This window comes from Taudactylus pleione, unplaced genomic scaffold (genome assembly GCF_031769625.1).
Source record: "Taudactylus pleione unplaced genomic scaffold, aTauple2 ptg000041l, whole genome shotgun sequence".
Taxonomy (NCBI): Eukaryota; Metazoa; Chordata; class Amphibia; order Anura; family Myobatrachidae; genus Taudactylus; species Taudactylus pleione.
This window is the reverse complement of record NW_028284443.1, coordinates 36,229,647-36,256,813: the sequence shown is the minus strand read 5'-3', so window position 1 is coordinate 36,256,813 and position 27,167 is coordinate 36,229,647. Positions and strand designations below refer to the sequence as shown.

Sequence of the window (27,167 nt, the reverse complement as noted above, 5' to 3'; positions counted from 1 at the left end):
TTTAAACACCAGACTTCTCCACGCAGCCCTACAGTAATTCAAAATAAAGATTCCCCTTCTGGTTTGTATTTAGTTTCACATACTGTAAGTATACTGTGCCCATTATTATGCCTTCTATACTGGAGCAATGTGCACAGGGGCATATAAATACAGCAGTGACAACCCCCCGTTTATTACATTATATGGGAAGCAGGTGATTTGGGTTGGGTATGGGATGTCGGCGCTCAAGATCCCGTCGGTCAGAATCCCGACCGGGTTGGGACACCGACACCTGTCGGTTGGTATCCTAACCCTCCCCCTCTCCCTAACCCTTCCTCCTCACAGCCTACACCTAACCTCCCACCCTAATGCCTAACCCTAACCCTCCACCTAGTGCATAATCCTTCCCCTAACCATAGTACTTACCTTCGAGATCCCGGCGGTCGGGATACAGGCGCCAGTATTCTGACAATCTGGAATCCCCGGCGTCTGCATTAAGACTGCATCCCGGTGATTTCAGAATTCAAACTCAGAGATTCTGCCTTTGTAGACTGTTGTTCTGCTGACTGAGCTATTGCAGCTGTTGGACAGCTCCCTGCATTCACTCAGTGTTCTAGCTCAGTTTAACTGTTCTCCTGATGTTCCAGCATGTTCTAGCTCCACCCCCTTGACTTTCTATGTAAGACTTGCATGTCCCTGTATTCCTTGACAGATTATTGTACACCTGCCAGTAATCCAGTTCCTGTTACTGCATTTTATCATCTACTATTTGTGTACTGACCTCTGATTGTCCTCCACTGTGCCTCTGCCTGAACCCTTTGCTTCTCAGTTCATCGGACCAGTATGCAGTTGGGAAACCGGCTGCCTTAATACTGAAAGACGGCTTCCCGGCTGCTTTATCCCGGAGTGGAATAAATGACCGGCGACTATATCTAGACGCCTGTCATTTACCCGACGCCGGGAGACCGGCGTCCGGCATCCCGATCGAAGGGATGCCGGGCACCGTGTGCGGGGAGGGTTAGGTTTAGGGCACCCGGGGGGGACTTAGGGTTAGGCATCCCCCCGGGAGGGTTAGGGTTAGACACCCCCGGGGGGAGGTTAGAGTAAGGCACCCCCGGGGAACTAAGGTTTAGGCAGCGGGGAAGGGGGGATTATGGTTAGGCACTTGGGGGGGAGGTTAGGGTTAGGCACCCCTAAGGAGGGTTAGAGTTGGGGGGGTCAGGTTAGTTTATACTTACCTTAGGGACAATCAGGATTTCCAGCGCTGGCGGGCTTCCGCTGCCGGGCTCTGCTGATCTGTTGGGCTGTTGCTGCCGGGAATCGAACTGCTGGCCATGCGCCAGCCGGGATACCATACCGATTCCATCGGACCTGGCTGCCATTGACCTTTCTTTATTGCACTCTCCTCTAGTGTCCCCCCCCATCCCCCTTCCTTTCTGCCACTGGACTCCAATTCAATATTCAGATTGTTACAGCGTATTAGATAAGTGTTTTAGAAGAAATTCTGTACCCTTTGTTGGTTTGGAATGTGCAAATTAAGGTGTGAGGATCTGTAACCTATTAACTACCATGCCAAATTAATCGCATACTTTTTGTCCATAACACAAAATTCTGTGGTCAAAAGCCTGTGAGGCTTAATACTAAAAACACTGGAGCTCCTCCTCCAAATAACTTCCTTCTGAAACAATACTAGGGATGGCACTAACCTCTTAATATATTAGTTTGTCTGAAAAAATCAGTTCCTTCTACTTGTCACTTGTTGTTGGAGTGCTTTAATTTTTGATGCCTATACATTCTGTTATGGCTGATTTAGAATTAAGTGGCCAGAGATAGTCACTATGATTGTAAGTTGTCTGTTATTAACCAGTCTTGTTTATTACAGTTTTATTCCCAATTATGAAGCTCATCATAATATACTGTTGCCATTTATGTTAATGAATAAATATGCATGCACAAAACAGCCGATGATACCAATCAGTACTAGCGATCCTACACAACACAGAAGGTCTCTGTTCGCCCAAGTACAGAAGGACTTTATTTATTTATGCAATGTTTCAACACACATTCATATGTGGAGTTTGTATAGTCTCCCTGTTTTTGTGTGGGTTTCCTTTGGGTACTCTGGTTTCCTCTCACACTCCAAAAATACACTGGTAGGTTAATTGGCTCCCAATAAAAATAACCCTAGTGTGTATGTGTGTGTGCATGCGATAATGAATATAGAAGGGTGAGTTAAAAATTATTCCCACTCTGGCTGTAGAATTCATTTTAATCAACCTTCAGAAAAGACAAATACATTTATTTTTCAACTTAATCTCCCTGCTTTTCAATACACTTTGTCCATCTGTCAACAAGCTTTTGTTTTAGGCTGAGCTGCAAGGCATAAATGCACCGCTGTCTTCACCTCTTCATCAGACGTGAATCTTTGTCCTCTTAGGGCTTCTTTCAGGAGACCAAACAGTTGATAATCCAATGGGGCAAGATCAGGACTATAGGGAGGATGCTTTAACACCTCAAAACGAAGTTTTTGGAGAGTGTCAACAGTATGAACAGCGGTGTGCAGACGTGCATAGTCATGCAACAACACAACACCCTTGGATAACTGGGCCTGATTTATACCCGGTCGCAAGCACTGAGCGATCGCAACCGGGTCGATGGTGGCCCAGAGCGCATGCGCACAACGGAGCCGGCTCCGTTGTGCGCATGCGCGAGACCCGGATAGCAATGGGCACTACGTCGCTACGGGTCTCGCAACAAAGGGGGCGAGCTGTCAATGTTGAGTGACAGCTCACCCCCTTTGGTGTGCGGGCCGGGGGGTGGTGGCTGCCCAAACGGAGGCGTTCCCATGAGAACGCCTGTCATTTGGGGGCGGCCCCACTGACATCACAAGTGATGTCAGTGGAGAGCTTCCGGCTCTGTTAGAGCCGAAAGCTCTCTGGGGCTTGCGGCCATGAGACCCTACCACAAGGGTCTCATCGCAAGCCCGATGGTCGCGATGGTCTTGACTATTGCGACCATCATCATGGCCGCTTGCTATAGCTGTAGGTGGCAACCCACAGCTATGCCACAGCTTCCAGCTGATGGTTGACTTTTGAACTTTGTCTTGGTCAACGATTGAGGATGTTTCCATTCCATACTCTGCCGTGTACTCTCAGGCTCGTAGTGATGAATCCATGTCTCATCACCAGTAATGATTCTTTTTAAGAAACTTTCATCTTCCTTAGAATATCGGTCCAAATTTTGTTTGCAGATGTCCAAACGCTTCTGTTTGTGCTCTTCCATGAATTGTTTCGGTAGCCATCTCGCACAAACCTTTCGAAACCCCAGTCTGTCGTGGATTATTGCATAGGCAGAGCCATGATTGAATTGCAGATGATTTGCAACATAATCCACTGTCACTCGTCTATCCAACAGAGTCCATTCGTGTGCATGCTCAATGTTCTCATCAGTCGTGGACGGGCGTCCGGCTCCTTCTTCATGGCTGACACTTGTGCGACCTTCTTTGAACTTCCCTCTCCATTCAGTTACACTTCTTCACAACAAAACACTTTCTCTATACTGTGCATAAAGTCTTAGATAAATATCGGCACCAGACCACAAATACCGAATCACTGCACGCTACTTTTCTTTTGTGCAAATCACAAGTGTGGCAGCCATTTTTTCTTGCACTGCAGTCACAAATGAACTGATGTAACACGTTCAAACCTGCACAGCAGTAACTGGGGAGACAGCGACCTAGTACGGAAACCATTGATAAGACCGTGCGGCCAACAGAAGTTTTAAAATAACGAATGCGGATAATTTTTGTCTCATCCTCGTAGATTGTAAACTCTACTGGGGCAGGGACTGATGTGAATGGCCAATAATCTCTGTAAAGAACTGGAATATGTACGTGTTATATAAATAACTTATAATAAATAAGATGTGCACAATTATGGGAATTTTTACTGGTTGGTTAAAAAGAAAAAAAAGTAGTGATTCAGTGTTCTTGGTCATATGAGTTCAAAAATAAGGGAACCAATATGGCGTATATCTGTGTGTGTTATCCCATCTGTTTTGAATTTGCTATTTTGGCCGCTATTTATTCTGGGATCGCCTGGATCGAAGTAATCTTCTTTAATGGAGTAAATCTGCTGTTTTGTCAACAAGCCTTGTGAGTGCGCCTCTTCATTTCTGTCTGAATTTAACCTGCATGTGTGGCAATGGAGCCTACATACAAGTGGAGATTTACCACATTACTGTGAGTACAATACATTGTTTTGACTATATAATTAAAACAGACACTATTAATCCTAAATTGTATGTTTTCCAGCAGATCTACACTGCTCACCTGTCCATAACACACAATCTTTTCAGTAGCATCCAAACAACACAAAGCAATTACGCTTGTAGATGAACAGTTGACCTATTTACCCCACTATATTTATTGGGAGGAACTCAATCACCAGATACCTGAAGGCTTCTCCCATGTAGTGCAGACAGAATGTGATTTATATCAAAGCATAGTTAGAAGAAGCTGTTTTAATGGCTGATAACTGCTGAATGGCCCCAACTGCTGTGTTCTTACATGAATCTTTATTTTGCATTATAATTTCCCTTAATTTTATAATGATCATAAAAACAATAGGATCCTGGGCATTTTAAACAGTAGTTTTATAAGTGTTACTGCTAAAGTGGGTTTTGTTACTGTATATTGTTTTTGCATATTAGGGAGGATGTGTATCTCTTTATTGTTGTAGAGCTGCGACATCGCTGAATATTTTACATTTATGTTTATGTCAGAGTTTCCAGCATTCTCTGTTCTTTGAACCAGCAACAGGAGCTGGATGGGATCTAGAATAGAATAGGCTCATTATTGCGGGAGTTTTTTTCTCTTCTGTTCCCTGCAATGATTCCAAATGCTCTTGCACACTTCATCAGTATTATTGTAATTCGTTGGCTGCAGGATATTTGGCAGCTGTTGCACCCCACTGGCAAATCCTATTCATACTTCTTTTCCATTCATGATTGCCATTGGAGAATTGATTTCTCTCTCTCTTACTCTAACCTTTCCTCATCCATTTTGGATTGTTCAACTTGAAACATTTTAATTTCATATCATACATCTATTCAAGTCAGTCTTTTTTTCTTTTAACTTATCACCAGGGTAACAGCATAGTGTGCTTTTTCATGGCAATCAAAGTTTTTCCCCCCACATGCTTATTATGGCAGTGCATTTTAACTTTGTTTTGAATATGGGTTTTATAGCATTTTACAAGGAAGCAACGTCGATAAATGTCAGGACTGTGTGACTTTGATGTATGTCGTGCAGAAAGAGTATCTCAAGTTTTATTTGAGTGAAAAGGAATTGCTTGTTTTTAATGCACAATGTATATTTGGTATGCTGCAATTATATTCTAGTACTGATGGGATGTTTATCTGCTCTGGTAGCCATTTTTTCCTTTAGCATATAAAAGGTGTTCATACACTTTGTGATTTTGATAGTCAATTAGGCCATCTTTTTGCCTAATTGTCTGCAAATAACAACAATAGACTGTTGATAGCACACAGCCTCTCCAAGTTAATCTAGTCAGGCAATGACCACAATTGACCATATGTGTGAGTCATTCTCCCACTTTGCCAATGGTCTCCTAAGTGTCCAATAAGATTTGTGTACTGGTTTAAATAAAAATCTTCATAAATGGTACCAATTGTTTGGCTTCATATACTCTTAACTACAACTTTTCCAGCTTCTGGTTGGGTAATTCTGCCAAATGAATAGAAAGTGATAAATGTGTAAGTGGTATACCTATCGGAAATGCCATAGCGTTTTTACTGTAATGTCTGATAATCTCCCATTGCTAAAGGGTCTCTCATTCAAAACATCTTCATTGCATTTTAATGCTCACATGTAAGCTTTTACTTTTAAGATCCCTTCCATGCTTGCTCAAGCAAGGCAGAAAAAAATTATAACTCTAAATTGTAGCCATAATATTCTTTGACTATCAATGAGAAAAAGAAAAGGTGCCAAGTTTCTGTATCCTCTGGATTATCCTATACTGATTAAAAACGATGAATGTATGAACTTGAAGCACTACGCCGTCCCCAACATTCTCTTCTGCTCTAAATACACCTCTGCATTGCCATTGAGAGTGGGACATACAGCTTGGCAATCTCAGCAGTCACAATAAATATGGCTGCCAGAAGAGTCCCTTGTCTTGCCTAAATCAGGACAGTTGGGAGGTCTGCATTAGGATACAGTGGATTGTCATGCTTACACCGAGCAATTTACATCACCTTCAAGAATTCTGTATTGGTCCTTTAATAATATGGTCAATGAAAGCTAGCTAAATATTTTATTAGACTCAACAGGCAACATGGACAACAAAGCCTAGATGAAGACTTTTGCTGGCCATACACCTGCACGATTTCGGGCCGATTGCCCGATTTTCGATGGGTCATAAGATGGATCTTGTGAAAATAGTGTAGTGTATTTTTTTAGCAAGATACGATCCGATGCGCGCTCCCACAGCTCCTATAATCAGATCTTATGATCAGATGTGCAGCACATCTTGTCCATTGTATTGTGTGCAGATCTTGCCATTTATTTTGTTGATGCGATCCATCGTGCGGAAATTCAAGTCATTTCAATGACTGTTTCCCTTATGAGCCTGTGAGACACAGGATCGATCTTACGACAGATCCTGTGCTAAGAAAAACAACAAACATGCTGCTGGGACTGCCAGGGAGCTCTGGGGAGTCGGAGGGAAATCGTATGATGAATCGGATCTTATGCTGGTCGTGTAGGTGTATGGCCAGCGTTAGACAGGTCTAATGTGGGTATTTGCACTCTCATATTGTCATGCTCTCCCTCTTTTTCTCATTCACTCTTTCGTTCTGTGTTTCTCACTTTCTCTTCCTTGCTCGGTCTTTCTCTTGCTCACTTTCTTTTGCAAGCTCGCTTTGGTCTGCACTCTTTCACTCTTTCTGTCGCTCTCTTTCTCCCACTTGCTCTCTCTCTCGCTTGTTTTGTTACTCTTGATTGCAATGTTTCTTTCTCCCTCACTCCCTTTCTCTTGCTCGCTCCCTTTCACAAGCACTTTTGCTTGCTCTTTCTGTGCCTTACTTGCTCCTTCTTTCTCTCACTCAGGGCCTGATTTTGACCCGCGGGTCGATGGTGCCCAAGTGCGCATGCGCACGACGGAGGGAGCTCCGTCGTGCACATGCGCGAGACCCGAATAGCGACAGCCAAGCCATCGCTATGGGTCTCGCACCAAAGGGGGCGTGCTGTCGATGGTGAGAGACAGCACGCCCCCTTTGGTGGGCGTGCTGGGGGCATTGCTGCCCAGACGGAGGCGTTCCCAAGGGAACGCCTACCGTCTGGGGCCGGCCCCACTGACATCACTAATGATGTCAGTGGGAGTGCTTTTGGCTCTGATAGAGCCAAAAGCACTCCTGGGCTTGCGGCAGCGAGACCCTACCGTACCAGTCAGCTTCCAATTTACATTTTGCAGGCTGTGTTTAAAAAATGATAGTTAGGAGCTGATTGGTAATTTATTTTTTACAATTTTATCTCTCTACCAGCTTTGTGCATTTTATTGTATATAAAGGGGTATTTATCAATGTTTAGCTGTACAGCACTCCATAACATTAAAACCACTGACAGGTGCAGTGAATAACATTGATCATCTCGTTACAATGACACCTGTCATGGGGTGGGATACTGTATATTAGGCAGCAAGTGAACAGTAAGTATTTGAAATTGATGTGTTGAAAGAAAGAAAAATGGGCAAGCGTAAGGATCTGAGAGACTTTGACAAGGGCCAAATTGTTATGACATTCATGTGGATGTTACTTTGACCTGTACCACCTACCTAAACATTGTTGCAGACCCATGACCACTCCTTCATGGCAACTATATTCCCTGATAGCAGTGGCCTCTTTCAGTAGGATAATGTCATGCCACACTGCAAAAATTGTTCAGAAATGGTTTGAGGGACACGACAAAGAGTTAAAGGTGTTGACTTGGCCTCCACATTCCCCATATCTCAATCCAATCGAGCATCTGTGGGATGTGCTGAAAAAACAGGACCGAGCCATGGAGACTCCACCTCACAAGTTACAGGTCTTAAGGGATCTTCTGCTAACGTCTTGCTGCCAGATACCACAGGAAACGTTCAGAGGTCTTGTGGAGTCCATGCCTCGACAGGTCAGAGCTATTAATGTTATGGCTTATGAGTGTAGGTAATAAAGGAAAAAAATATTATATATACATATTTTTTTTTTAAATTTATTAACAGTTTCTTATATAACGTAGCATATTCCGTTGCGCTTTACAATTGGAAACAAATAGAACAAAACTGGGTAATAGACAGATATATATGTAGGAAGGCCCTGCTCGCATGAATTTGTGCCCAGTGTTGCCAGTTTTTTTTTTACCATTATCTTTTTCTGTCTCACTCATACCACCCGTCCTGGGAGCTCACACTTTCTCTCTGTATTAGCTACTGCTCATTTCCATCTATCCCTACTCCCACACTCGCTCCCTCTCTCTGGCCTGCCCTGGGCGCCGGATTTAATTAATTAACTAATTGCTTTCTTGAATTCGCATCACACATGTCTGCAATCTTCTAATCGGTCATTCAGCCTATTTAACCACTTAACTGACAATTTTTTGCCGGCAAAACCGGTCAAAAATTTTTGTTTTTTTAAATGATATTCAGTTTAAATAGCATTTTTAAAAATATAATGAAATATTTTATTTAAAAAAGTAGAGAGTGTCTCGTATAAATCGGTGACCATAGGCCCCCATTATAAAAGCACATTCCACCATCCCAGTCTTTTGCACTGTCCCTCCCTTTTTATTATTTTACGCCCCCCTTCCCTATACCTGGGCACGTCCACAAGAGTAAAACCTACTTCAGATTAAGCAGAATGATGGTGAGAATGGTAGAAAAAGAGCCAAGGAAAACCGCCAAAGAGATACAAGCTGAACTCCATTGTCTAGGTATGTCAGTGTCTGTTTGCACCATCCAATACTTTTTGAGCTACAGTGAGCTCCATGGAAGAAGACTCATGATGAAGCCACTTTTGAAAAAACAACATAGAAAAGCCAGACTGGAATTTGCTAAAATGCATCTTGACTAGCCAAAATGTTTCTGGGAGAATGTCCTTTAGACAGAACTGTGTCAAAACTTTAGCTTTTTGGCAAGTTACATCAACTCTATGTTTGCAGATGAAAAAATGAAGCTTTCAAAGAAAAGCATACCATAGTTACTGTGAAACATGGAGTAGGCTTTGTTATGTTTTGGGGCTGTCTTGCAGCACCTGGCATAAGGTGCTTTGAATCTGTGCAGGGCACAATGAAATCTCAAGCCTATCAAGGCATTCTGGGGCAAAACATACTGCCCATTGTCAGAAAGTTCTGTCTCAATTGCAGGTGATGGGTCCTCCAACAGAATAATGACCCAAAACCCACAGCTAAAAGCACCCAAGAATGGATAAGAACAAAAAAATGGACTATTCTGAAGTTGCCATTTAAATACTATCGAACACCTATGGAAAGAGCTAAAGCATGCAGTCTGGAGAAGGCACCAATCAAACCTAGGTCAGCTGGAGCAGTTTGCTCATGAAGAGTGGGTCAAACTACATGTTGTCAGGTACAGAAGTCTCATTGTGAGCTACAGAAATTGCTTGATTGTAGTGATTGTATCTAAGGGTATCAATTTCAATTGTTTCATCATTTAAAATATTCTGTTGAATCAAAAATCAATTGTAAAGTCTGATTTATATTAGCTGTGGAATAAAGAATGGTGGATGCTAATTACTTTTGCCAGTTTCAAGTTATTTCTTTTTTTTTTTTTTTGTGGAAGGGTACCAACAAATTTGTTCAGCATGGTGTAGTTGTAGCTATTTTCCCTCATCTTCCTTTTGGCCATCTTGTCGGTTTCGATAGAGAAGTCAGGGCCGAATAGCACCCACACATTGTTGTATACAGTGGTGCTAGAATGATTGAGAATCCTTTCCTGGTTTCTGAATTTCTGTATAAATATGATGTTAAATGTGTAACAATCTTCATCACACCATAATAAAAAAGAGCACTGAATAAATCAAATAACAACATACAAAAGGTTATATATGTTAAAAGGTCATAATGTATTGATTAAAATGATCCGACATGATTTATTATTATTTTTTTGGACAAATTTCTGAACCTCTATGTCTTCATTGAAGCCTAACAGAACATGTTTTCATCTAGCTGGAACACAGGTGTGTTTGTTGACTAACACAATGTATTTACAGGTGATACTAATTATTCATGAGGATACCTTGAAAACATGCACTGTTGGGCTTTCATGAGGACCAAGTTTGAGAAACACTGTTCTATGGTTATCAGCTCCCGACTCAGCAAGGATCGCAATTCTGCTTGTATGCACGCACCGCAGTTGCTAATGCATGTAAATGTGTACGTTCACATTGCGATTGCAGTCAAACATAAGGACACCCACTTCCCCTTACTCACATCCGTATACTAGGGCAACATAGCAATACATTCGGTAACATCGGACCCATGCGCACAGTTAAAGCAGGTCAGACCTCACTCAGGAATTGCTTACTTCAGTGCACGCTCTAAGACCTCAGGCAGTGTCTGGTATTGCAGTAGCTAATTTATGCATGCCAATGCAATGGCATTGAAACGAGTTTGCCAGACCCCCCCCCCCCTCCGTCACCACCCACAATCAGCACTTCCTGTCAATCACTCTGCTCTAGGTCTGCGTAACCTCAACAAACGCAGTTCCCATCGCAAATGGTAGGTCGCACACTGTGATGCATATGCACGCGCAATGCGATTTAATCAACAATTGCGTGCGTATTAGCAACTGCGTTCTTGCTGAATCAGGCCCTCAGTCCAGTTAAAGGCATAATTAGATTTAGGTGTGTTAATAATTGGGATGGCAATCGGGTGTGAGTTTGGCTGGTCCTGTTCTATTTGAAAAAAGAAAAAAAAACTGGAGTCTTCACTACCAAAGTCTGGTCTTTATCACACAGGTTTCTGAATGTACATAAATGAAGTGGGGTTATTGAGGTATAATAATAAATAGGTCCTTAAGTGTCTGTTTTGTGGTGCATTGCAGTAATGTAATGTCAGGTTTGCTATATTGTCCTTTCTCTTTGAGGTATGAAAGTTCTTTTGTTCAATCGATTTTATTGTTGATCCTTCCATGTTGGGTCTAATACCCTATTTTTCCTATGCAGTATCGCTCTGACTGTTTACACTTGTATACTTTTAGTTTGTACAAGCAACTCAAATAAAGAGATAACATTAAAAAATGCAATAGTGTTGGAACAGATAAGCATGACCAATTGCTTATAGTCTTCCCTTGCCTAATAACCTGGGGGCGATTATTAAAATAATGCATATCGTGCCGGTATATCCACTCCTGCTTTGCTACATTTTGATGTGAAGCAGGTAGCTGTAATGCCTGACTTTATCAATCCCTAGTTGTTTGAAGCAAGGTGGAGACAATTTATCCCTTCAAATAGTGCGATCATGTCAAGGTGTGCAGAAGCGATAAGGCATCTCCTGACGCATCTAAACTGTATATGGGCGGCGTATGCTCAGAAATTATGCGACTGCTAAGAAAAATTTTTTTTTTATTGAGAACTGATATCTGCCTGTACAGAGGACGACTACATCTGAAGTCACTACATGTACCAGCAGATAATCCTGCCAACATATGTGAAAATACAATAAATCACAAAAGTGAATTTATTGTTTGTTTTTTAACAAGAGCTGCCAGATTACTGTCGCCATATAGCAATATGGTGACGCGATATTGTTACATATTTGCAGAGACCGTAGAGAAAAGTGATTTTTCTACACGGTAACTACCTTAATAAAGGTTGAAGGTTAATAGAAGTGTCAAATTGCGCTGGATCTAGCACATTTGACACTTATCTACTGTGAATACATCTCCCCCATGGTCTCTAGCAATCTTCATATACATGGTGGCCTGTTATCAATACATTTCTTATCAGACTCATCAACACTCTGACACGTCTAGCCATCACTGTGTGGTGCCAGTGCACCGCACAGTAAATGTAGAACTAGTAGTCATGTGTCACTAGTGTCACTTATTATTTTTTTGCATGTTTTAGAATTCCAGTATAGTCCTTCTGTAAGGAGGAAAACTTCATCACTTTTGACTTTTCCATCTGCTATTAAACGGGCACATTCAAAGGTGAATGTATAATTTGCTTCATTAGATTACCGAATGAAGGATACTGAAGATGTAAGGGTATATAGTATAACCAGGTACACAGGACAACTGTAGTTCTACCCCAGCAACCAATGAGATGTTTGCATTCATTTTCTATGTTGCACAACATCTGATTGGCTTCTGTGGAAAAGGCTACAGTGTCCAAAGCACAAAGCTCCAGTTTGGTTTTCTTTTCAATGATTTAACACTTAAACAATTGTGCAAATACCAAGCTTTCATCTTTCATGTAGAGTGATGAACAGTTATGTAGAAAGTGCTCCAATAGCAAAGCCAGGTTTTTGTTATTTTTGGCCGATTCCTTTTGTTTGGCTTTTCTTATTGCATACTAAGAATTCTTTTAATCGTACGATTTCATGTTCTGTATTCACGTAGCTAGCTGAAGGATTTCTGAAAACTACTCTGCATGTATGAATTTATTATCAAAAGGGCAGGGCGGTCATCTTTTCTTTATATTGTATTTCAGACTATATGGCAATGTATTACATGTCTATTTCTGGGCCTTTAACATTTAGGGTGGGGTTGAGAGGAAATAAAAAAATAAAATAGATATAAAGTTTCATTAAAATTTCCTATGCCCTGTCCCAGGCATTTTAAGTGGGCCATCTGTCTAAACATCCCCCCACCCCCCATTCCCTGATCATTTCCTCAACTTATTCATGAACCATGGGAGGGCTCCTTTGTAGTCTCCATGTAGCTTGGTTCAGTCTACCCCTACTGAATACATCTATGTGCTTGCATAACATATATTTCACAGTGCTAGAAATTCTCTGAACTTAGTTCAGATGAATGGCCCACATACTCCAGGTTCCCCCTCTTTTCCCCCCTCTGTCTTTATTCTTACAAGGATTTCTGTGTGAAACTGACCTCACTTGCCACAGAACCCAGCACATTATTCTTGATCATTTTACATGCCACCTGCTGCTAGTGCTGTGATGATGAATTTCTTAATGACTGGTTCACTCTTGACTATTGTTTTAAGGCAATAGTTTGCTTTTATTACTGCATTCCTAATTACACCACTTTTATAGACATCATAATTTGTCTTTGTGTTTTGGCAATACATATGTAAATAAATTCCACAAAACTAATTCAGAAATTGTATGGATTAAAAACACTACAATCATTTTCACCCTATGCGGCTTACTTTAAAAAAAAAAAAAAAATTATGTATTTCTGTTATAGGCTGTTAAATATATTTTACATTTTTCTTTCCTTACATGAACCTTGTAATTGAAGCATTTGCATTTATTAATAAGTCAAATGGAAGTACTATAAAATATAAAGAAGTGACACTAAGGGCTGGATTCAATTAGCCACAAATATTACCACGTGAGGAAAAGTGCTAGAAACTTATACGCTTGGACCTATTCAATTATAAGACCTGTTCCTTGCGTGGTAAATCCACAGCTAACGCGCGATAGCCCATAGAGTCCAGGATAAGTGCCCAGAGCTGTAGGTTAATGCATTTGCGGCACCCGCAAAAAGGGCACTTACTGCAGATTTCTATTCGAGTCAAACTCGGGCTTGAATAGAAAACCATTTTAAGTGATTAAGTACCGCGGCTAATTAAATTTGAATGATTAGATGAGAACTTTTGTTTTCAAAATCCTTCCATTGTGTGCCATAACACACTCAGATTATAGGCTACAGAAAACACTGTTCATGATAATATGTGCACTTCCTGTCTTTGGACAGTTTTGTTTCTACATGTAACAGATATTTGTAAGGCCAAATTAAATTAGCCACTTGTTAGTTAATGCAAGTCAACTTAACACGCATATTGCGTGGTATTTTCAGCATGCCTGCTGCGGCGATCTGCGGTATTCAATTAGAAATGGCACCTCACGGATTTGCAGCAATGTCATACAGTAATTGTGCACGGAGCAGCTTGTGATAAGTGCATGAAAACTTGGGGAAATCGCTCTGAACCCCCAAAAAGTGGTAAAATAAATGGCAAGGTAGTATAGAAGGCTGTTAGTGGACATAAGCAAAGTATTTGATTTTTTTTTTTTTTTCTTTTTTAAATAATTGTGACATGGCAGATTTTTGTATTTTTTTCTTTAGTGGAAGAATGATAGTAAACAATTGATTTTCAGCAAATTAGAGCTTCTATATTACTTTGGGATACATTAAAATGTATGTGATGTGATTTTTAAGTGATTTTAAGATAGTTGAAAAATATTGGAGGGAAAAAAATACATGTAACTGGCATCTACAAGTTCAAAACTTCCACATACATTCGCAAAATTAACCTATTTGCGGGGATTTTAGAGAAAATTCCCTAGACTACCAGGTGTATTCATATGCAACAAAATGCATTTAAAGGTTGTTGACATTTGTCATAAAAATGCATTAAATGTGTAAACCTCAAAAAACGTTTTAAATTCAGTTCAGAGAGAACAGAATTATGGAGCGTACACACGGTCAGATTTGTCAGACTTGTCAGATGAACGATTAAACGATTTGAACGATTTGGACGATTTGACCAAAGTTTTGAACGATTTGAACGATTGAACGATTTTTGACTGCATTAAAATGAATGGAATCGTCCAAGTCTGACTGCAAACCCATCAGATGTCAGATATCGTTATCTGACAAACGGGAACGCGCATCGTTGATCGTCCATCGTTCAGGCATGTCAGATATGAACGATTTTCCTTCAGATATGAACGACTGAACGATTTTTAAATCGTTATCGTCCATATCTGAAGAAAAAATCTGATCGTGTGTATGCACCATAATGATGGTTCTAGAGTAAACAAGTTATAAGAGAAATACTTTTTCTCCCACCCGTCCTTAAATTTAGCATGTATGCCCATATCTACCGCCATTGTATTTGATGTAAACCTAATGCAGCATATCCACTACAAGATATTTTGAACGATAATGACATCGGTATCGTTCAATCGTCCGCAATATCGTGCAGTGGATATGCCATCAACGACCAGCGATGCGCGCTCCCGCTGGTCGTTGACACTCATCGCCCGAACCTGCTGTCCAACCTGACGATATCATCAGGTTGTGCAGGTTCGAGGGTGAGGTAGGGTGCCGGCACTGAACGATATATCATTCAGTTCAATGTCCACTGCACAATATAATGAACGATTGAATGATAACGATGTAATTATCATTCAATCGTTCAATATATCGTGTGGATATGTGGCATTACACATTGCAACTGATGTACAGTGCAGGTGAAGTAGAAATCGAATAAACATGCTTCAGTTGCATTGATGCATTTCTTAGTTGCCATGGTGATCTGTTTTCAGATTGCAGCAATATAATGACAGTTTTTAGGTACATTTGTCTACGGTCTGATCCTTAGCATATTCCATCTTTACATAAAACTTGATTTCACTTTCTTCATATTAACTGTAGGTGGGGATATAAAAACCTGTTGCCAATCTGGTCATTGCAATGTTTATAGCAGCAGGGGATGTATGTGTCTATCTTGAGGGAAGCAGTGATTTATTCACTTGTATGATTATGTTAGCGGAGATGGAATTGCGTGTGACGGGTGGTGTCATGATGTAATGAGAATTAGGGGTCTATTTACTAAGCTGTGTTAGGAGATAAAGTGAGCGGTGATAAGGTGCCAGCCAATCAGCTCCTAACTGCCATGTCACAGGCTGTGTTTGAAAAATGGCTGTTAGGAGCTGATTGGCTGGTACCTTATCACCGTTCACTTTATCTCCTAACACAGCTTAGTAAATAGACCCCTAACAGAAGTAAGCAGGAAGCCAGATTGAGTGTTAAATAGTGGAGGAAGCAAGCTCCTTCAACAACATAGAGTAATAAGCTATTGGGACCAAACACACCTCTATATGAATAAAAGTTTGAATTACCACCTTATTTTTTTTGTAATTTTTTTTTTTTTTATTAAATAACGATAGGAAACATACAAAGTGATGTCAACATCAATTGTAAAAGTGGAAGCAAATGGTAGAGAACTGTATAAATAATATATGAAAGACAAACAAAATGAACATAATGATGAGCAGGAATAGGGAAAGCGCCATGAGCAGACGCAGGCCTGACCAAGTTTCCTGACACAAGGCGCAACATATTCGGTTGGATATTTTAAGAAGAATTCTTTAATCCTATCATTTTCCTCTGGTTCCGATGAGCCCTCTCTTCTAATCCATAACTCTTCCACTTAACCTATAAGTATAAGTGCTTCTTTCTACTTGGAATTAATTTTGGCCTTGAACTTTTATGGGGGAGGTAATCTAGTGGCGTTTGCAGAGGAGGATGAAAATAAATGTATTTGAGGTACATGAATTATTAGATGCACTTTTTACATAACGTAACTGGAGCTTGACTCGCTGGTGTGCACATAGGTTGTGCACCTGTCCACTCCTTAGACACAGACCGCGTTGCTTCTGCAGCCGCTGTCACTGCTACGGCTGCTGTAGAGCTGCTGACCACACAAATCATCTTGCAAGTCCTCTGACTTCTCCGGGGAGGCTGGGAGAGACAAGGAGGTGGTTTCTGTTCTATTTGTGACATCTGTCCAGACTTGTCAGAGGTGATGGAAAGAGCGGCGGAGTCTGGAGTGGACTCATTATACCCTGTGATATACAACTGACTCTTATATATATATATATATATATATATATATATATATATATGAGAGTATGTATGTGTGTGCGTGACACACTGGTTATAAATTTTGTTTACAGAAACTTCATTCCATATTTCTGTAAACAGAATTTATAACCAGTGAATAAACCATACAATAGGTTGTGTTTGTAGCATAGAGGGGTGACTCTGCTAGGATTTTCATACATGCATGTGATGCAAAATGAATGGAATATGTATTATTGTTGGAGATTGTTTGAGTGAAAATAAGAGCAGTTTTGTTTTAGAGACATTTAGCTGTCATCCATACAGAAATGGAGGAAAGGTAGGACGATAGCTGTAACTAAGCTGAGCAGGTAAAGTCGAAGAGTTTTGTGTCATTTATGTAAAGGTTGATCTGTGAAGCCATAGTAAATGATGAAGTGTATGAAGAGGAGGTGAAGCCCGCACACAACCTTGAAAAACAAGAACAGCGTGAAAAAAGACACTCTGACGTCTCAAACATCCGTTACCCTTAGTGCGCGTATTTAAAACTATAAGTATAAGGCATTTTAATTTATAGTCTGGATTCTATTTTCTAAGGCAGATCCTTGGTATGCACCCACAGACTAATATCTAAGGATAGAAACAAAAGCACTGTAAGAACATAAAAGCACTGTAAGAACATTGGGCCAGATCTCAGAAGATTGAAGCATAAGGAGGATATTACTTATTGCCAGTTATTTATATAGCACACACATTCCTCAGCGCTTTACAGAGAATATTTAGCCATTCACATCAGTCCCTGCCCCAGTGCCCCAATCTATATTTCCTACAATGTGTACACACACACATACACACTAGGGTTAAGTTTTTGTTGGGAGCCAATTAACCTAACAGTATATTTTTGGAGTGTGGTAGGAACCAGAGCACCCGGAGGAAGCCCACGCAAGCACAGGGAGAATACACAAACTCCACAGTTAGTTGCTTATAAAAGGACAAGTGAAGTAAGAAACTTTAAAAGAGTAATCCGCTAGGAGAGAACAGGCGGTGTGCTGGTGGTGTGTTACATTAATCTCTTATCTTCTGTAGAGTAAACTGGCAGGAGTTGTTCTCTAAGCACCAATACTTTTTGTGTAATATAACTTTGAAGAGCCATAGGAAGCCTTCTGATCTAACATACTGTGGGAAATGATGGGCAGATATTCAATAAATCAGTACCAGTTATCATTTTACACCATGTAACAGAGCTCGCTGCCAGCAACAGATGGGAAATCAGGAAAGTGTCCATATTTGTGCTGGCATTAGAGGTGGGGGCTTGCTATTTTAATAGACACATGCTGGGGGTTTGTATAAATCCCCCTATCCTAGAAGGCGGACATCTTCCTGTAATTTGCAAGAAACACTTTCACCACAACCAATAGTCTTTTCCAGCTAAATGTATGGAACAGTTTGCCATGGCATGTTATTGCTTGGTCTTGCTGCATGGTGATGGCATTGGGGAGATATGTAAATGGTAATTCCAGTGGGTACTGAGGGCCTGATTCAGAACCGGGCTTTTTTTTTTTTTTTGGAGCGGCCTCCTGGCCGCTTGCATAGCTGTGGGTGACCACCCACAGCTATAGCGAGCGACCATGATGATGGTCGCGATGGTCAAGGCCATCGCGACCATCGGGCTTGCGACGAGACCCTTGTGGTAGGGTCTCGCCCATCGCAAGCCCCAGAGCGCTTTCGGCTCTAACAGAGCCGGAAGCTCTCCACTGACATCACTTGTGATGTCAGTGGGGCCGCCCCCAAACGGTAGGGATTCTCATGGGAACGCCTCCATTTGGGCAGCCACTCCCCCGGCCCGCCCACCAAAAGGGGTGAGCTGTCACTCAACATCGACAGCTCGCCCCCTTTGGTGCGAGACCCGGAGCGACGGATTGCCCGTCGCTAGCCGGGTCTCGCGCGTGCGCACGACGGAGCCGGCTCCGTCGAGCGCATGCGCTGTGGGCCACCATCGACCCAGTTGTGAGCGCTCAGCGCTCGCGACCGGGTCTGAATCAGGCCCTGAGGGTTCTCAAAGTGACCTTCATGCTTTATGTGCACACTATTTCTATAGGCGTATTTGTCAAGGTATTGTTTTTTAATCATCTCTGATAACATTATTTCCAGAATGTATTACATCTCAAAAGATAAAATAGATAAGGCAAATAATGCAATTTGGCATTTTTGTGTCTGTGAACTTTTCTCTTTTACTATGTTATATCCATGAGTAAAATCTAGCATGAAGTGTTGACTGTGAGTGTGGAGTCTAGACAGACATGGAATTCTCATTGCAGGATTGCTGATGCATAGAAACAGACGTTCTATAGTCCGGCACTGACAGTAGAGATTAATTCAGCGCAGAGTTTATTAAATCATGCAGGTTTCCTATGCTTCTCAGCACAGCAAATATTTTGATCAGTTTCTCGCACAAGTAATTCTCAGCCCTCCTAATCCAAGAGAGGTGCTAAGAGGTGTCAGCATATAGCCATGTCTTCATATTACAAAACAGACAACTGACATTATCCAATCAAAACACTTCACAGACACCTCTACTCTTGCCCCAGCAGGTGTTTCTTGCATAACGCACATCCATGTCTCAGATGGTTGTCATGGATACTTTGAACTTTTCACTACACTCACCTGTCAAAACAGTGATTAAAAGTGTTCTTTGCATCTATCCACAGTTCACAGCAGAATTCAGTTTCCATTTGATTCTAATAACATATATTGCATCTTTAAGTTTTCAGTGCTTATACCTAATTGAGAAAGCATTGCGCTTGTTTGCTGACAGATGCTTCCGGCTAGCATATTTTCTTTCCCTATGATAGATAAATATTAGATACATAAATATGTTCCTTTACTTTATTTTCAGTGATATGGGAGATGTATTTTCTATATTACATGGCAATAACATGAATATTGTAAAAATGTTTAATTTCTTGCATTTGCAGCATATTGTCACACACAACTGGATTCAAAGACCATGAAACACCTAACTCTATTTTGTTTAGTGCTTTGATCAGATAAACTGAAAAGTGTTGTTTTTAATTAAAAACTTGTTGGGAAAACCATTCTATTTTGGTACTTTTTCTTCCTCAAGTTTCCTTTCCTTCTCTTTTTTTTTCTTCTTTTTTTTAAGGGTGTGGGTCGGGGAGAGGGACCATAAAAAAAAAGAACAGTCTCCTGAAAGTGTAATTTAGCCCTGAAAGCTAGCAGAAGGGTATGTTTTTTATTGATTTGGAGAACTATTGAACTTTTTGAACAACAATTCAAGTAGAGCTTTATATGGGATGTAGTCATTGCGACCGCCGGTCACAATCCCGACAGCAGAATGTCGGCTAGGGATTTATGATAGGTGTCGAAATACCGACGCCTATCATAATCTCAACACCGGAATGCCGAGGACGCCATCCCGAGTGAAGGTAAATCCGGGGCGCCTTTAGCGTTGGCCACGCGGGGGGTTAGGATTGGTTTTTTTTAGGCACCCCTACGGAGGAGGTTTTAAGGCACCCCCAGGGAGAGGTTTGGGTTAGGCACCCAGTGGGAGGGTTAGGTTTATGGAGCGGTAAGGGGGGGTTAGGGTTAGGCATCCCCGGGGGTAGGTTAAGGTTAGGCACCACAAAGGGAGGGTTAGGGGGGGAGAGGGGAGGTTAGGATACTTATCTGCCTCTGTCGGGATCTTGATCCTGTCGGGCATTCGCTGTCGGGATTTGAACTGGCATTTAAAAGTTTTAAAATGCAGCTTTGACCAGGATGTTCGATCAGGGTGTTTAACAAAGGTCTAAGTTTTTTCTTTTAGTCAATGAATAGGGACATTATGGGGTATATTTACTAAAGGGTGGGTTTTTATAAATGGAGATGTTGCCCATAGCAACCAATGAGATTCTAATTAACATTTAACTAGCACTTTCTATAAGATAATAGCTAGAATCTGGTTGCTATGGGCAACAGCTCCATTTCTAAAAACTCTAACTTTAGTAAATATACCCCTATGAATTGATAGTATTATGTCTTTTTTAGTTTACATATAATGCATGAGCTTTTTATGCTACATCTTGGGTCTAATTTTTTATCAGACCCCACATGGTAAATGCTATGTAATTTCTTAGAAGAAGCCTCTACTATTTACAGTCACAAACCTGTATCAGATTGCTGGAAGGATACCTAAACTTGTATGTAGCAACACAATAAAAGTTGTGGAAAGTTGAGCAACATTAATGATAGGCAAAGCCGTAGCTATAGTAGGTGCAGAGAGTGCAGCTGCTACATTGCCCAGGCCGTCTCTGGGTCCCGACCCTCTCCTTGCAGCGAGTTACACTGCAATCTCCTGAACCCTGGCTTTTCTATTCTCACTAGAGTCCTGCTGCAGGGCATCTGGGCCCAGAGCTGATCTAAGCTACAGCCATCTCTAGCTGCTGCCTGCATGCATTGTGATGTCACAATACAGGTCACAGTCCTATATAAAGGATGCACAGCTACTGGCAGCCATTTTGTGGTGACATTTTGTCCTACATTGATACTCCTGAGTAGTTCCAGATTTATTTAAGCAACTTTGGATAACAACTACTGATATGAATTTTGGATTATATCTTCCAATAAGGTCCTGAACAGCAACATATTCAGAAAAGAATCTGAATAACATCCCCAGGTAAGGACTATGTAACAGATTTTGGCCTTTCGCCCTTACTCCCTCAGATACCTCCCTCCTTTTTATCTGCAGTTTTTAATTTAGAAACAATGGATAAAGAAAATCATTCATCCAATATGATGCTGCATGACTTAAGATGGGTACACACTTGTCCAATCCTCTGGGGATCCAACTCCAGACCGTTGACACAATTCTACTGGAGACCTGGATGCAGGTTTAACAACCAATATTGGGTCTACATACCTGTCTAATTTTGCAGTAGATCTCAGACAGTAGGTGCAGAGAATGGGGCTTCTACAGGGCCCAGGCCACCTCTGAGTGCTACTGCAGGGCATCTGCTGTCACTGGCCCACCTGGCTCTGTCTCCATCTCTCCTCACTAACGGGTTTATTAGTGAATCATAGCCTTCTTATATAACATGTTATGTTATAAACATGGAGAATTAGGGAGACAATGCGCTTTTTTAGAAAATATATTTTTTAATTTATAATACTTACTAAATGCTAATCACCGTTCCTTTAATCATGCATGTCAATTAGGCAGATTTGCACAGGTGGGGCCCTTTTTAAATTTTGCTATGGTACCCCCATAGTTCTTGCTACGCTCCTCATGATAGGGCTGTTCCACAATTGCAGCGAGGTATGAGTATACATACAATCTTTGCAGCTAGTACCGCCTTTACTCGGACTAAGTGAGATTCCCAGTCTGGACTGTGGTTTACCACATCATCCAGATAGGCCGCTGCATACTGTCTGTGGGATGGATTTTAAAAAATTTAACCCTTCACTGTGTGTTTAATATATATGTACTTCACCTTTTTTTATTTTCATTCCTTATATGCAGCTGTAGCTGCTCTTAACTATCTCTTTACACTGCACTTTTCTTACTATGCTGGTGCCCTGGGGCAGCTTGGCTGGGGCATTTTTTGGGGGGGTCCTGCGCTCTGGATTTGAACCTTGGTATATTAGGGACCTACCCGAAAGAGGTTACCTGGATATTGATGGGTAGGCCCATAAGCTTGGCCATGATTATGCTAAAAACCTCTATTGATTGCAAAATTTTATTGCATATATATATATATCATTAATAATTTGGAGTTGTGCACCTGAGATTTGTCTGTTTCTGTGTCTGCAATTAGTCTCATCAGGTAGCACCTCCCTTAATATATAGAGTCAGGTTGTGCAGCCCAGAAATCTTTCCCATATGCTCCATTTAATGTGCTTTACTGCACTTCTGAGGGAAATGAGACGCCCTCATTCTGGGCTAGCACCCTACCTTATTGGTTTAAAAGCATGTAGTATGGTAATGTAAATGCACACTGTATTAGGCACAATTCTAGGTAAGTCCTAAAAGTTATATACTGTAGTGCAATTTTGGTTCATTTTTGGGGCGTGGGTCCCCCTGGATTGCATTGGCTGGTTTGTCTCAGGGCACTGCATTATAACACATTTTCCATTATAACACATTTTAACCCTTCACTGTGTGTTTAATATATATGTACTTCACCTTTTTTTATTTTGATTCCTTATATGCAGCTGTAGCTGCTCTTAACTATCTCTTTACACTGCACTTTTCTTACTATGCTGGTGCCCTGGGGCAGCTTGGCTGGGGCATTTTTTTGGGGGTCCTGCGCTCTGGATTTGAACCTTGGTATGTTAGGGACCTACCCGAAAGAGGTTACCTGGATATTGGTGGGTAGGCCCATAAGCTTGGCCATGATTATGCTAAAAACCTCTATTGATTGCAAAATTTTATTGCATTTATATATATATCATTAATAATTTGGAGTTGTGCACCTGAGATTTGTCTGTTTCTGTGTCTGCAATTAGTCTCATCAGGTAGCACCTCCCTTAATATATAGAGTCAGGTTGTGCAGCCCAGAAATCTTTCCCATATGTTTTCTCTTTTGCCCTATCAAAACAAGTGCTCTGTCCCCAGAGGTGTATGTACGTACCCGGGCATACTGGTTATACACTCTCTGTTGGGCTTGTTGGGCCTGCTCCATATGTTCTTTGACAATGGGCACCACGGCCGCAATACTATCTTGCATCTGCGAGACATGTTCAATTACATTTTTATAGGGTGTGGACTGTTCTCATGTCTCCTTAGCAACATCCAACAACCCTCTGGGATGTCTCCCATACAACAGATCAAAAGGAAAGAATCCTGTGGAAGACTGAGGTACTTCTCTAATAGACAACATTAAATATGGCAGTAAATAATACCAGTTTTTCCCATCCTTGTCAACAACCTTTGTTAGCACACTTTTTAAGGTTTTCTTGAACCTCTCTACCAACCCATCTGTTTTGAAGATGGTAAACTGAGGTTCTCAAGTGAGTAACGTTAAACAATTTGCATAACTCCTTCATAATTCTAGACATAAAGTTGGTACCTTGGTCAGTTAAAATTTATTTTGGTATTCCCACCCTGGTGAAAACATGCACCAGCTCTCTACCGTGTTTCCCCGATAATAAGACCTACCCCGAAAATAAGCCTTACCCTTACTTTTGTAACCCGGTCTAAATTAAGCCCTACCCTGAAAATAAGACCTACCAAAATCCCATTTTGAGCTGGGAACGCTTCAGAGCCCAGCGTTCCCAGTCATGCAGTGCGCGGGTGACGTCATGACGTCACCCGCGCGCTGAGGATCCTGCGCGCGCTGAGGATCCTGTGCGATCATGTTAGATCCAGTCAGCGCGCAAGTGAGGGTGACATCCCGGACGGCGGCGAGTCAGGTAAGTACTGTACTGGTGGGTGGTGCTACAGGGGGGGCCTGCATAAGGGACACTGCTACAAGGGGGCCTGCAAGGGGGGGGCCTGCATAAGGGACACTGCTACAAGGGGGCCTGCAAGGGGGGGGCCTGCATAAGGGACACTGCTACAAGGGGGCCTGCAAGGGGGGGCCTGCATAAGGGGCACTTCTACAAGGGGGCCTGCATAAGGGGCACTTCTACAAGGGGGCCTGCAAGGGGGGGGCCTGCATAAGGGGCACTTCTACAAGGGGGCCTGCATAAGGGGCACTGCTGTCAATGTTAATTAAAATAAGACCTACCCCGAAAATAAGCCCTATGGTGTTTTTTTGAACAAAAAAAAAATAAGACAGTGTCTTATTATCGGGGAAACACGGTAACTATGCCCTCGGTTCACATATTACGCAAAGGGATTATCTCAGGATATGGAGTAGCACAATCCACTAATACTAGGATATACTGATGTCCCCAAACAGACTTTAACAAGGGCCTAACCAAGTCTATGGCTATCCGTTCAAAGGGAACCTCTATAACAGGCATGGGCACTAGGAGACTCTTGAAATGGGATCTGGGAGCATGATACTGGCCACTCAGGGCAGGAAGAACAAAATTGTTAATGGTGTTAATCTGTGTAAGTAAAAAATATGCATCGCTGAAAAACACTGCAAGTCGGAATCCATTATGTCCTTTTAATATTGTTTTATGAATTAATACTTGTTCAGTTTTGGACTTTGTTGGTGAAGAAGGCAGTTTTGTACTATCACTTATCAAACATTTTAGCTGCAACTATGCATTGGTATGGGTTTGTAATTCCCATCATGAAGTTATATGTAGTACACCGAACAGAAATTAGTTTTCAGAGATTGTACCTGGTAGGCATTGCTTTCTATATAAGGCATTGCCATAAAGGAACATTTTGGCTTCTATTCGCATTATTCCCTGAGAGGGATCCATTAGGATCCCTCCCTGTGTTCCTTGCGGCTCGTGCGTCGGCCAGCGCAGAAGGACTCCAGGGTCATAAACCAGGGAGTCCTATCACCGCAAAGGACAGTTTGTTTCGGAAGTGCGGTCCTTTTGCGATTTTAATTGTATTTGTACGTGCATACTGGCGTTAACATGCGGTAAGTGGCGGGATGTATCACATTCATAATGCAATGTTTGATACATCCCACCCTTTACACAGAAAGTATTTTAGACACTTCCAGTAGTCTTGTTTCCTTTAAACAGGCAGCACAGTTTTGTTTGCAGAGTAGGAGCTCATACTTGCTGTCGTTCCATGCATACTATTCTTTTTCCGAATTTGCCTGATGATAGCCTAATAAACACTGTAATTAGCCAGTGCAGGAGTGGCCTGTAGACCCTTTGACATTACTTTTTTTTGTGATTTCCCTTAATATTAGAAGTGGCTTTGCTCTTGGAGTGAGTTTTGTTGGATGATCCTCCTTAGTAGAGGTAATGGTGGCCATACACTGCACGATATTCGTGCCGATCTGACAGATCGGCACGATATAGGTGCTATATCGTGCCGTGTATGGGCACGATATCGTACCTGATATCGTGCTGCGCGCTCCCACGGGATCGTATGTCGCATCCCCAGATCTTCCCGCATGTTCATCTGATCTGGGATGTGATGTACAATCCCATTCAGATGGAGGAGGGGGAGCCGGCATATTGTGAGGTCAGCGGGGACCGCACGATTGCCAGCGGTGAAAGCATGATCCGTCTGCAAACGGATCGGCAGTAGCCCTACATGGTGCATCGCACCGTGTATGGGCACCTTAACAAAGGTGATGAGTTTTCTACCATTTGTGCACTTTTTCAGCCTGAAGAGCATCGACAACCACCACAAATAAATGTACACGTCTGACTTCTAATAATCCCCTTACCTGATCTGATAAGCCTTGAGGTTCACATACATTTAACAGCAAACACATGTAATGTTTGATTGTTTTGATGAGTAAATAAATGAAAATAATATCTCTGTGTTTTTCTTTTTATTTGCTCTATCTATTTGTAAGTCTTATGCCGCATATCCACTATGCAACATTACTGAGCGATTGCACGATTACGACAGGATTTTCTGGCTGCCCCTCATTACAGCTCAGGCTGAGATAGTAACACTAATAAATGCCTTTTTATAACACATTTACCTCCAGACCTCAAATGCACATTAGTTAGATGTCAACCCAAGCACAGATTTTAATAGCAAACCCCACTGCCCAAATATCACAATGCCACCAAACCCCCTGCCATTCTGCTTGGAGACCTTTACCCTCACTCCCCAATGGGCTATTGGCAATGGCACCTCATTTAACCATTAATTTTCCTGCCACCAATAACATGAGAATGTTAAGATTTCAATGTGTTTTATACTAAATATTTTACATTCAACCCTACTGTGTAATCATTGTATGAAGTTTTAATACCACTGTTTATCAGTTTTAAAAATACATATTGGCAAGTATTGCTATGTGAGTACAACATAAAGTAGGAAAAGGAGGTAGAGAGCTGCAGTTTTAGTGCTTTGTGAAATAAAAAAAAATACAAAAATCTCTGTGGGAGTCACAGTAGAGAATTACATTTTGTATTCCATTTGAAAAACAATGTGCAATATATAATGCAGTATAAATGTCTGTTTTTTTAGAGTTCCAATAGCTAAAGATGATTTCACAAGCTGGGACCTCTGTGTTCTTCTGGATGGCACTTCTCACTCCATCACTGTTAAAAAGCTGAAGGATCACACCTCTGTAAGTTATTTTTTATTATTAGTAGCATATTTCAAACATTTCAGGAAAGATAAAAAATTGTTGAAAGATTAAATTTGGTAGCACCATAAACAAATATAGTATTATTCTATATAGGGAAAACTGTTTAAGAAATATAAATATAGATCTATCGATGTCATTTCTATCCATGGGGTGTGTTATGAAAAGTCGACAT

The 27,167-nt window shown here is 41.4% G+C and overlaps 1 protein-coding gene across 1 annotated transcript in view; it reads left to right on the top strand.

Moving 5' to 3' along the window:
* The window catches only part of PCCA (propionyl-CoA carboxylase subunit alpha), a 578,198-nt gene that overhangs the window by 324,477 nt on the left and 226,554 nt on the right, over positions 1-27,167 (top strand). Inside the window, exon 19 of the mRNA XM_088458152.1 lies at positions 26,872-26,974. Coding sequence (XP_088314278.1) covers positions 26,872-26,974 — 103 coding nt within the window. The remainder of the gene's footprint in view (positions 1-26,871; positions 26,975-27,167) is intronic.